The sequence below is a fragment of the Epinephelus fuscoguttatus genome, linkage group LG16 (assembly GCF_011397635.1).
Source record: "Epinephelus fuscoguttatus linkage group LG16, E.fuscoguttatus.final_Chr_v1".
Taxonomy (NCBI): Eukaryota; Metazoa; Chordata; class Actinopteri; order Perciformes; family Serranidae; genus Epinephelus; species Epinephelus fuscoguttatus.
The window spans coordinates 30,206,562-30,218,878 of NC_064767.1; the positions used below are offsets into that span (position 1 = coordinate 30,206,562).

The window sequence follows — 12,317 nt, forward strand, 5'->3', positions numbered from 1 at the left end:
TAAAAAGCATTTCATCATGTTCTGAAGTCGTAAAAATTCCTCACATGCCTTTCAGAGCTCTGTTTTGATGTCGGGATTATATAACTGGACACGTTTAGGAGTGTATGCTCGGGCACACTCAGAACTGTGATAAAGGGCGATTGCTCATATTTTCATGCGAGTGTCAAAGAGCTGTATTGTTGTGGCCAGCCCACACTGCACTCCGGAGCAGGGCGCCTTGACTGTGGGCTTGTTTGTCACGTCGAGCACATTGGAACTGGACTGGAGGCTGGCCAAGGCTTCCGGGGAGATGCTTTAATTGTTGTAGAGCCTGAACATAAAGGCCATTGGAACAAACAGCCTTTGCAGCTCACTGAATGGGCGCTTTGTTCTGATGACAAAGTTCAGAGATTGTGGGAGAATCTGTTTTTTTCTTTCCCTTTCCTGACCATATTAACATCTCTGTGCATGAAAATCTCCCAAGGAAAGCCTTCACGCCCTGCGGACTGAAATGGAGATGTATTTGGTCAGCAATTAGTTGTTGTGGTTTAAGTTAAACACTGTACTTTTTATTTTCATTCTCAGTGTTTTTATTCTTGCTGCACTGGCTGCCAAACTGAGAGTGTTCTGGACTCTTTTCAGGTGGCTGGACAAGCCAGATTAATGGAGACAGCTCTAAAGCAGGATTGGCTGAGGGAGGCAGCAACATCACAGCTGATTTACCTCCTGTAAACAACACTCAGTGCCAGGTACGTTTATTTCCGCCCCATTTAACACGGGATCTTTGTTTTGCTGTTTGCGGTTTTACAGTTATGAGTGCTATGTGATATCTTCTCTTTGAGGACTTTATGTGATTTCAGTGTAATTCTCGGGAAAACTTGGTATGAATTTGACAGTGTGTTTTCTATTACTTTCAGGTCAATTCACCAGAGAGTATAAAAGAGAATCAAGCTCCATCCTCCACTGACAGTCAGAACTGTTTCACACCAACCTCCAGCTCTGTTTATCCCTGCACCAGCGCAGTGAACCCCACAATCGTCCTGCTGCAACACAACAGAGGTGAGCACAGCAGTCTGTGAGCTGTGAGTTCATCCTGGACATGCCTTTACATGTCTGTGTGGCATTTTATCAGCCGAGCTTTATAGTACTTCTAGCTAGGTCTCAGCTGTCTGTGATGCATTAGCCCTGTGTTGCTCTGTTACACATAACCAGTGCTTTCTCACTTTTGCTTCATTGCTTAGTCACATTTCACAGTCCTGTCCTTGTCTGTCTTTCTCCCACAACAGAGCAGCAAAAGCATCTTTCTCATTTCAAAGGTATGCACTGGGGTCCTGGTGATGTCTGTAATGTATTTTTCATTTCTTTGACTTAGCCAGCAGCAGTCCCAGTCATATAACAGAAAAAATATTTTTTTGTTCCTTGAACTGAACCATCTGTCACCCTCCTACTGCAATGACACAGCCGGCTAAGTGATTTCACCACGAGCCTCTTGAAGTGAATGAGTCATGTTTGGTGCGTCAGTGTGTTAAATGTATTGGGAATGTCGATTTGTTGAAGAAGAAGGTGCCAGACTACACAAAAACACAGTTTTTTTCCTCAGTATTCAGACCTGCACCAAACTAGATGTAAATTGCAACATAAAAGTTACATGAGTGAGATTACTTCCACTAACTGAAACATCTCATTCTTGGGGGTGAAGTGTCACACGTTGCACATGTGCATGTGTCAGTAGTAGTTAGCAGTTTCGTCGAATGCCTTTACTTTAAAGTAGGTAAACATAACAAAAAGTTATAGAAAGGTATAGAATTTCAATTTTCCATGTTGTAACATTTTGGGGGAAATGCACTTTGATAACACTCAGTATGCATTCATGCACATTTTTTGCAAAAGAAATGCAGTTTTGGTGATATTTGTTAGGTATTTAATGCCGTGGCAACTGTTGCTATGCATATTTTCCCTAGGTAGGGGAGACCGGGGATGGTTGTAACAAAGGGATAGTTGTAACACTCTCAGTTTGGCCAATTAGAAACTAGCTGTGGTGACGTCATCAACATAGTCCATACCCATTTACAATTGGAGCTCACTGGTGAAGCCGCATGTCTCTGAGTCCAAATTTGTCTGTTCTAGAGTCAAAAAACAGTATTTCAGGTGAGAAACCAAACATTTTCATCACAATAGTTTTTTTGCATAGTGTCCATTGTGTTGTATGTACAATTGTTTCACTTACACAGGTTCATGTAGTAGTTTCTCTAGTTTAATTTGATGTGTTTCATTAGTGCTAGCTTTGAAGCTGAATACTAAAAACTGTTAGCTCTTTCATGGCTGCTAGGCATGGGGAGGGTTGTAACAGTTCTTAAAAAGTATGGATTTTGGGTCCACGAAGCCTGCGACCCAGGCAAGGACATCAACATTTGCCACAACTGCCAATCAGATTAAAAATAGGCTCTAGGTACTAGTTACTCTTTGAAAGTGTTTATTGTTCAATTGTTCAAATGCTGTTCAAACGTCAACCTTTTTTGTATTTATGTTATACATTTCTATTAATTTTAATATTATAATTATTGTATCCTTACAAGTTTATTGTTCCTTCTTTATTATTCATTGAAGTGCTTTAATACATTTAGCCTATTGTGAATCTTTTTTAAGCACAATAATTTAATTGTTACATCCATCCCCAGCTAGTGTTACAACTCACCCCGGTACTGGGGTACGTTGTAACAATATACCTCTTTGTATTTGACATTAATTTCCATAATCTGTGATGGTGTAGTAGAGGTCAAAGTGTGTGTTATTTATAGCAGACAAATATGGGTACCACGTATCAAAATTTAAGAGCTCTAACAAAAAACTTGCTCAAACAAAAAGTGTTACAATCATCCCCGGTCTCCCCTACTGATATTGTATTATAATCATCTTGCTCAATCTTCTTTATTTTGTGAGAAAAAAACACATTCTCTGATGTAAAATGGAACAGTTGGTGAATATATGTACAAAAGGTTAAATCTTGATGTGTTGAGTGGCACAGAGTACAATCTTGGAACCCACTGGCTATTAGTCGGATGATGATGATCTTCTGGGGGCGAGGGCCAATATGTTGTGCTGATCTTTTGTAGCCAGCGGATATCAGAGCCAAGACTTCCTCTTCCATGCACCATCATTTCGGCTAATCTCTATAAACAGATACCCACATATGAATGCAGATTAAATTAAAAAATAATTATACACAGCTAACTTGTCATCAGACTATAGCCAATGGGTTCTGCCATTCAAACGTGATTGGCCAACACTACTTAGACTACAAATGGACTTCCAACACTATAATCTTGTCCTGTCGCCTACAGATTATGCATACATACGCATTTATAGAGATTACACAGAATATATTTGGTGCACAAAATGAAGTATATGAAATACAGTACCCGTAGATTCTCAATGTAGGTTAATACACATACTAAGAATTAATTGCCCATAGTATTTAGCCCAGGTCTAGAACACATAAATGCTTATTTGTTTTTCATGCTCATCTTTAGCTGCCTGCTATTCACTGTATGCAGCCCACATTATTTATGTGTCTTTTCATGTAATTCAATGCAATACTTAAAGTGATTTTAGCGTTATGTGTCATTTGACTAGAAATGTACTGTGATGTTTTTTGTGACAGACCCAACCCCAGAAAGAGACAAAAGCCCTGATCCTGGGAGAGACTCAGTCAGTCCAGTCCCTGATATGGACTGGAAGAGGCTGCGGCTATCACTGCACTCCCCTGTCCTCGGTCCTCTCAACAAGCCCATTGTGCCCGTACGGGTGAGCAACAAAACCAACCGTCAGATGAAGACAAATCTACTCACTGCAGACGTTAAATGGGTGTTTTGTTCATGTGATACACAGGTCTTTGATGTCAGAGTAAAATAATTAGTGGTTATATAAAGCTCTATACTACTGTGCTTTATTTTAACATAGTATGTTGTTGATGTATTCTTACGTGAGAGTGATTTTTGTCTTTTTATTGGCAATAGCAGGTGTAACTAATAACAGCAATGGCTCTGCTCCATGTTACACTGTACTCTGCTCTGCTGGGAGCCCAATGTTGATATATTTGTCTCTCATCCTCACCTATTCATTTAGAATTCATATTTCTTGATTTCAGAACACTGAGAAGTCCAAAGACTGGTACAAGACAATGTTCAAACAGATACACAGAATACCCGGTATGAAAAAAATCATCATTTCCACATTTTGTATGTCCGACCAATTTTCGTCTGTCACGTTTCCCTGTTCGTGTCCGAGCCCTGTGTGTGTTTCTATATGTGTTTGTATGTTATGTCACGCTGTGTTTTGTCTCTCCATCACTGTGCTCAGAGCCTATTGAGGAAAATCCTTACCGCCCCACCTACATTTTCCCCGAGAACTATGACATTCAGATGAAATCAAAAGGTATCCGACGGCCGAGTGACTCCACTCTCGTTGGCTTTACTGACCTGCAGCCATCCTGGGCCCTTTCAAATACTTTAGCTGTGTTTAACCTGTCAAGTGCAAAACCTCTCATACCTTTATGGTGCCCAAAGTATTTGAAAGTCTTTACCTAATATTTTCCGACATCTGTTCCATACCATGATGCCACTATTTCCATAAACTTTGAATACACTGCAGGTTTTGTGCAGATATCCTGATCTAGCTCAGTTTAACATACACTCTTAAATTAAAGGGAACTGAAATGATGTAAATAATATGTTTTCCATGTAGAAAGTTATTAAAGGGGCAGTCGATAAATTTTACACAACTGTCAGTTTACATGTCTAGAGTAGTAACCCTGGTGATGTCATTGGGGTTATCTCAGATAGAGCCTTGAGATTCAGAGAAGAAATTCTACGTTACAAACTGGGGGCAAGGCATTTAGAAGAGTTGCATTATGGGAAATATAGTAGCATCTTCTGCTGTACCAATATTGACCACCGTTTTTAAATGGGTCTTTAGTAATTCCCCCAACTACATCAAAGTGTAATACTAAATTGCTGGAGTACTCCTTTAATGTTCTGCTATAAACTGCTATGCTATGATTAATAGTTAAACACTGGTAAGCTTTGTAAAGTATAAAATAAATGCACTCTAACTTCTAATTAATATGGAGTGGGCCTTTAAAATCTTCATTTAAACATAGTAAGCTGTAAACTTGATGACTTTGATACCTGATATTGACATGTTGTGAAGGATGATGCACGAAGCCTTGTAGTGTCATTCTACATTCACTTAACAAAGTGTAACAATTACCCATGGCTTTTCTCTTTATGCTGTTAACCATCTAATATTAAAAGCTTCAGACAGCTATTTTTTTTAACAATATTTCATTAATACGTAAATAACAGAATTGTCATCATACTGATGAGCATGATCAGTCTTTTGGTGTAGTGTGCTGTTGTAACCACTAGAGGCTGCTGCAGTCCTGCACTGACACTGAGGGCTTTATTGCCCTGTGTAGAGTCTCTCAGGCAGAAGGTAACCTTCAGACTGTGTACGGCTGCTAACAAGCTTCACCTGTCACTGTTTTCTTGATGATTAGGTTTAGATTCCTGGTTTTAGCTATGGGTCTGCCCATTCTAGTGAAGGAGGCAAGTGTTGTGTGCAGAGAAAGAGCTGCCTGGATGCTTATTTTTCATCTTTAGTTGCACCATGTGCTCAACAGTGGGTCTTCTGAGCTTGACATGATTACCTCTGTATGTAGCTGTGACTGATATGATTCAGTAAGTCTTGTCTGATAGAAAATATAACTTATACAGAGATGCGGCAGTCGTGTTTTTGCTTTACAATGCATTACTTATTCAGAGCCTTGATGCTCATCGATGCCTGCATCCCTTTTTAGCTCAGTAATGCTTCCTGTAAAGTGCTTTGATTTGACACTCTTTGATTATGTTTGGTGAACCTGTAATGGCCTAATGGAAGGTGTGAGGCAGAGTGGGTTTAATGCCTTGTGAATTATTTAGTTTTGTGCTATATTCATTACTTTTTAAGTAACACTGTATAGATAGATACAAGCTGTGATAAATTATTTTTGGTTGTTGTCACTTTCAGATGATGGTCACACTCCCTTTGGTTACTTGGAAGATTGTGAGTTGAACTTTCATTCAAGTACAATTTTGAAAAAGTTAATAAAAACTGTGTATGATCCATTATTAGTCTTTATTAAGCTTCATCCAAGATAACGTGTTTTACACATCAGTAACATCTTCAGGTTTAATGCAGCTGAGTATCATGCTGTTAAGTCTGTCGATATTAATGTGCCTGTTTTCAGTGAGAGCAGTCCCACGCTCAAAAAGTGATGCAGAGGTCGATTCAAGAGGCCGGTCGATGCCTGTGCCAACACGGTCCTCTTCCCTCAAACCCTCTGCCAAAAGGTCAGTGTCCTCCATTTGCTCCAACCCTCCTTATGATATTCACTTTGATATTTAAGAGGAGACCACTGGTGATTAGGGTCAAACTTTTAACTAATAGATATCACCATGTAACTTTCTCAGCTGATCATTTACATTAAGACAGTAATTTATTGAACTTGAGTTTTCTAAATAAAAATAAATAAATTAATATGCAAATGAGGCATTGTCTTATTAAATATGTACTAATTTGCATACATTTCCAGAATAGAAATCTGAACAATGGATGAAGCCAGGTTCAAAATTCTTCTTTCATTTTGTTGACATAGTAGAAGCAAAGGTCTTTAAGTGGGGATTTGGGATATCTCTTTTAATCACTCCATAAATCAGAAAACACTGTCAACAGCCATAAAAAAAAAATTTGCCATAATTTTAGAAAAAAATGTTATGTAAATCAGGCTATGAATGATATATGTAAGTGCTACTGAAGTAGAGATTTATGGCTCAGAGTATGAGAAAAAAATACTTTGACAAAATAGCCTTTAAATGTAATGCATTGAAAATTCCATATAATTTTCGACCAAAAATAAGACAGTGTTCACTACTTCCCCAGTTGATAATTTATATTAAGTCAGTCCTTTTTCGTATTAAATTTTCTCTTTAATGTTCTGTTTAAAAAAAGATGAAGTAGTAAAGTAAATATAGGCTAATTTATTAACATTTCCAGAACTAAAATAAACACCTTAATGTGTATTTTGGACATTTTCCTTCCACAAGTCTGAAAGACAACATATCACAGAGGCAAAATAGCCCAAAATCTCAAATGAAATTTTGTCCTCTAGTGTCTCCTAACACAAAAGTCCAGTGCTGTCCATGTTTGTTAGTGATGAAAGGCACTATCAACAACTTGAAATACTTCAAACACCAAGATATAAAAATGACTCACCATAAATATAATTCTAAGTAGAGAAATTGTGTTTATGTTTGTTTCTTAAACCGACAGTTTGTTTTTGTCTTCATTTACATATAATGCTAGTAAGCGTGACTAAACATGACTGTGCACAGCAGGATGTAAAAGCAATTCCTTATTGCTCAATCTGATGTTACTTTGTCCCCAGTGGCTTTCACTACTGTGTCCCCCAGTTTATACCGAAGGGGTGATTAGTCTCACCCCTCCACATGCATGTCAGCACGGCCACAGGATGATCTGCTCTGAGAGAAATGAGTGATGGAGTGATGAAGAAGGACAGGTGATGGAGGATAAACTGTTGCCCATTAGAGCTGCAGATGACATGTTGAGGACTGACCTTTATCTTTCCTCAGCGGTTATGTATGAAGGGGCACATTGCTGAACATGTATTTGAAAAAAACAATGCTGCTTGATGTTCTTGATGCTCAGGGCAAATTTTCTTTTTATTTATTTAAAGGTGTAAATTGGGTTTGTCTTATTCATGAGTCTTATTTCAGTCCTGAGTAGTAATTTTAGTGGTGGCTGTCCAATACAGTAAGAAATCCTTCCAGGAAATGCTGCACTCTGTTTTTTGTCACCAGGTCCAATCTTGTTTACCTTATCGAATTACTGATGCGGCTCAACCGTGAATTGGATTTTCTGTCATATCATCATTAGAGGAGGAGAGCGACAGGAGGAGAGAGAGCAGGGATAATGAGGGCGGACGTCATGTTTATGATTAAAAAAAAAAAACATCTTAGCCTATGCTGGTTGCCATGGAGACTACTTGATAAGGATTGGCTCTCTTCCATCCCACACCCCACCCCTCTTTGACACCCGCCTCTCCGCAGGAACGAGTGGGAGCCCCCGGATAAAAAGGTAGACACCAGGAAGTACCGCGCTGAGCCCAAGAGCATCTTTGAGTATGAGCCAGGGAAATCGTCGGTGCTGAAGCTGGAGAGAACGGTATGCTAGCCGCCTGCCTGTCTGCCTCCTTCTCTCTCTCTCTCTCTCCCTCTCCTTCTTTCTGTGTGCATGTCGTGTAAGCTGTCCCCCACTCCACCCACCATGCACCCCCCTCACCCACCCACCACCTCTGTATCTAAGCTCCCGGGTGGCAGCTTCACTAACAGCTCGGACGGCGACGTATGTGTAGCCTGAATTGCCATGTGCACCACATTCCTAAACGGTGTCCTGTTGCGGTGACAGATGATCCTGCCTGGCAGCAGGGGAGTATCACTTACAAGGATAGCCATTGTCTTCCTGTCTGCAATTTAAGGTTATTGAGCCGAATCAGCTCGGTGTGAGAGGATCCCAGCGCAGACACAAAACATGGATCCTGTGTGTTTTCTTTAGAAGAAGTGTAATGCTCTCTAGCCTACTTTCATCTCTAGCCTGTGCAGTTTTGTGCTGAATCAAATGGCGTGACATTATTCAGTGTCCTTGAGGGCTGTCTTTTGAGGATGAGCTTTGTTACGTATAATAGATCATTAGTAGCTGCTCCCAAGATCTACAGTGTACTATTCACCAAAGGGGAACATATATAACACCTTTTGCATTTAGATTTCTCAGGTCTATGGTCTTTTAAATTTCCCTGTTACATAATAGAGGACATGCAGGTGATGAGTGTTGTGTTTAGGTAGTTAATTGATTATGTAATTATTGTTTGTCTGATGCACGGTTACATCAAGCTGGTAGATGTCCTTAGCCAATATCTGGCTCGATCCCAGTGGCAACCGTCACACTCATTATAGAGAGTTCGCTCCAGTTCATCCTGGAGCCACCGTGCAATAATGGACTCTGCTGGTATCATGGGTCAGCTGGTCATTTTCTGCGTCAGATCTGTTCTTTTTGTTCTCTGGTGCTTAAAATCATGTTGGCACTGACTTACTTTGGGTCTTGCAAAAAAAAAAAAAAATACTGTAGACTATGCAGTATTTTAAAGATGATTTTACTACATTGTCAGAAAAAGCATGTTTTGTTGGTCATCATCAGTATGTGTCTGTTGATTAGGTGGAGTAAAGTAAAAACAACAAGAAGCAGTTCAAATTTAATAACTGCACTTAAGTAAATGTCAAAGGCTTGGTTCGTGTTTATTTCAAGTCTGTTTTAATACAGTACCCATATGCTCATATGTACATTGAAACTGTTTTTAATATTTTAAGGTTTTCTTATATTCAGACAGTTTTTAGTAGGCTGAAATTGTACCTCCTGGCCATACTGACCAAGGCAATTGCAGACCAGCTGCAACGGAAGAGATGCAAAATCATATTCAAAAGTTCAGCCAAAGCAGATGTGAGCCCCCAGCAGTCAAATCAAGTTTGAGTCTACTTTATATTTAGTTGGACAGTGTTTTCCTTGCTGAGCTGCACTGAAAGGATAGTAACAGTATGTACAGGAGAAACAATTATGGTGACCTGTAACTTTGTTAATGCTCTACTGTTTGGGGAATATGCTTTTTTAATTAGGTAGATGAATAGATTGATACCAGTCTTGTATATTTAAGATTAATTAATTGGCATTTTCTGGCTTTATTTGATTATGACAGAGTAGATTGGAAACCACCAACCCAAAGCATTGGTACCTGACAATCTGACTCTTTACAATCAGCTTTATCTCTCCAGAGTTACGTACAGCACTTTAAAGATAGACTTGAATAAATGTGAACCTGTCCTTTAATTTACGTTTCATAAAGAAATCAGTCACAATCAGTCATTTATGATATTGGATACAAACATGGGCTCAATCCACACTATCTGATAGACTCATTACCTTGGTATGTTTATTCTGTGCTGTCTGAACTGTCTTTCTCTTTGTCTTTCTCCTCCTCTTCTCGTTGCCATGCCCCTAGACTCAGGATGTAAATCCAGAAGATGTAGATTTAGAGAATGAGCCTTGGTATAAATTCTTTTCAGAGATGGAGTTTGACAAAGCGGTAAGTGGTCGCTGTCTTTAAAGTGACAGTATATTGTATGTTACTGCATGTGATAACATCCATGTTCAAATAATGCCTAAACAAACCGTGTCTGTCTATATGGACTACCTCAGTTTCTACTCCCACTTTCACTTGCAGTATTGTACTGTATTATTTTAATTGATCCTGCGACAGCATGTGTAAGAGGAACATGTGTTTCCTCTTGAACTAAATTTACTACCATGTGTCCCATCAACGTGGCTTAATGAGACCAACTACTGATTACCATTTATTCATTCCTATTTTTTTAATCATAAACTCTATTTACTTTGAATGTTCACTGTTTTTGGACGCAAACCTACCTGCAGCAACTTGCACTCGTTATAGCTACTGTCATTCCTCACCACCACCTCAAACGATTTAAAGGGACATTGTGTCTAAAATAGTTGACTGAGATCTATTTTTGCCGTCTTAATAAGTGTGTCTCAGCAATTTATCTGTATTTGTGATGCTGAATGAGCTCAATCAGCTCAGGCAACAGAAAAGTGTCTGACACTTAAGTTAGCTGCGGCTTTTACCCTGTGCAGTTTCGATAGTTAATATTTTATAAGGCTGATTATTGATTAGGGTTTGTTATGCTTCAGTAGTAGCGCAGGTGTCCATGGTAAAAAATCATTTAAATTATCACAGGGCTGAGTTTATCACTGTCCTGTTTTCTTTACAAGAGTATCTTGTCTCGTTAACTCAACACCCAGGAGAAACACTTTGTTTTGTTGTTTTTTGATGTGCACCTTGCCAACTAGAATACATATCATAAGCCTTAGGTCTGGCCTGGATGATTCATCCAGTTTCACTTGGAGAGGCTGCAGTCCTCCCGAGCATTAGGCTCCAGGATAATCCCAGGTCCTTGAAATAATGATTGCTGCTCGTCTGCTATCTGGTGTATTTACCAAAATACACAAACGGGTGCAGGCATGTTGCAGCAGTATACGATGTCATGACAGATCCATGCCTCAGGTCTTAGTTGGCACCAGACAAGCATGGCATTGGCCGCCCACGAACAGATGTTGGTTCTGCTCGCTCTCTGTCAGTCATTGCCACACTGCCACACCCTGGATCATATGAGGTGGCACCACTAACTACAACATGAGGTCATGTCCTAGCATCAGCCAGACACAGAGGCAGGGTCTCTCCTGTTCCAGGTTAGTGCATATGCGGAGGAGGTTTAGCGGTGAAGGCGGCCGACTCTGTCTCATGGCAGCCTGGATGTTTGCCAGATGATCTGGGCTTGATGACTGGCTCCTGTTTAATGTCAAAGTCACTTCTAAAGCTGCACCTGGTATGTGCAGTATTTGACCTTAAGGCCCAGCCAGACACTCTGGCTCATTGGAGTTTGATTGACATATTAGCACTCACTCAGTATTACCAGAGGAGAGATAGGGCTGAAAGTCCGCAAAAACTACTATGCTCGGGGGTTAAATGAAGAGCTAGGCCTTCATGGCTCTGGTCCAGTTAGGTCTTGTTCTTATAAATAACCTGTAGAGTGCTGTGGAGAACCACTTGTACTAATGAAGTAGTATTTTAAGAAGAGGAAACTTCTTCTTGACAGTGTTAAAAGTTCATCTGCTCCACATCTTTATAACAGTCTTCATGTGGTTTCACACCACTAATTAGCCAGTTGTCAGCTAAATACCTCTAAAGAGTAGGCTTACTCTAAGTACTACATTAAGTAATCCTACAAGACTGCACTATTTTCTCCTCTTCTTTATCCCGTCCTGTCAAATTATTATTACTCTCCTAGTTACCTAATAGCAGCTGAGTATAAGTGACACCTTTGTATAATCACCGTAATGGTCCTCTTGATTAATATTAACAACTTCTGGGTTCAAGTCTAAGCACACACCCAGTGACAGTTACGGTCAAACATAAGCTCATCGATATACATGGCGAGCTGGAGCTGGAATTCCACACATAACTATGGTCAGGAAGAGCATTTTGGCCCCCTACAACCGACAGAGTGACTCCATCTGCCGAGCATATGCTGACGAGGGGGCTGCTGCCACACTGTCTCAGCGCTGAGTTACATAGACAACCCCCCCACCCCCACCAC

At 39.9% G+C, this 12,317-nt stretch overlaps 1 protein-coding gene across 3 annotated transcripts in view; it reads left to right on the plus strand.

The window, feature by feature from the left end:
* LOC125904066 (sorbin and SH3 domain-containing protein 1) overlaps positions 1–12,317 on the plus strand; it is a 51,662-nt gene that overhangs the window by 17,206 nt on the left and 22,139 nt on the right. For all 3 annotated transcript variants that reach the window (XM_049601310.1, XM_049601307.1, XM_049601308.1), the window contains exons 5-14: positions 622–728; positions 897–1,038; positions 1,266–1,295; positions 3,641–3,783; positions 4,127–4,187; positions 4,339–4,413; positions 6,046–6,081; positions 6,266–6,368; positions 8,145–8,259; positions 10,145–10,228. In XM_049601310.1, the coding sequence (XP_049457267.1) occupies positions 622–728; positions 897–1,038; positions 1,266–1,295; positions 3,641–3,783; positions 4,127–4,187; positions 4,339–4,413; positions 6,046–6,081; positions 6,266–6,368; positions 8,145–8,259; positions 10,145–10,228 (896 nt within the window). The remainder of the gene's footprint in view (positions 1–621; positions 729–896; positions 1,039–1,265; positions 1,296–3,640; positions 3,784–4,126; positions 4,188–4,338; positions 4,414–6,045; positions 6,082–6,265; positions 6,369–8,144; positions 8,260–10,144; positions 10,229–12,317) is intronic.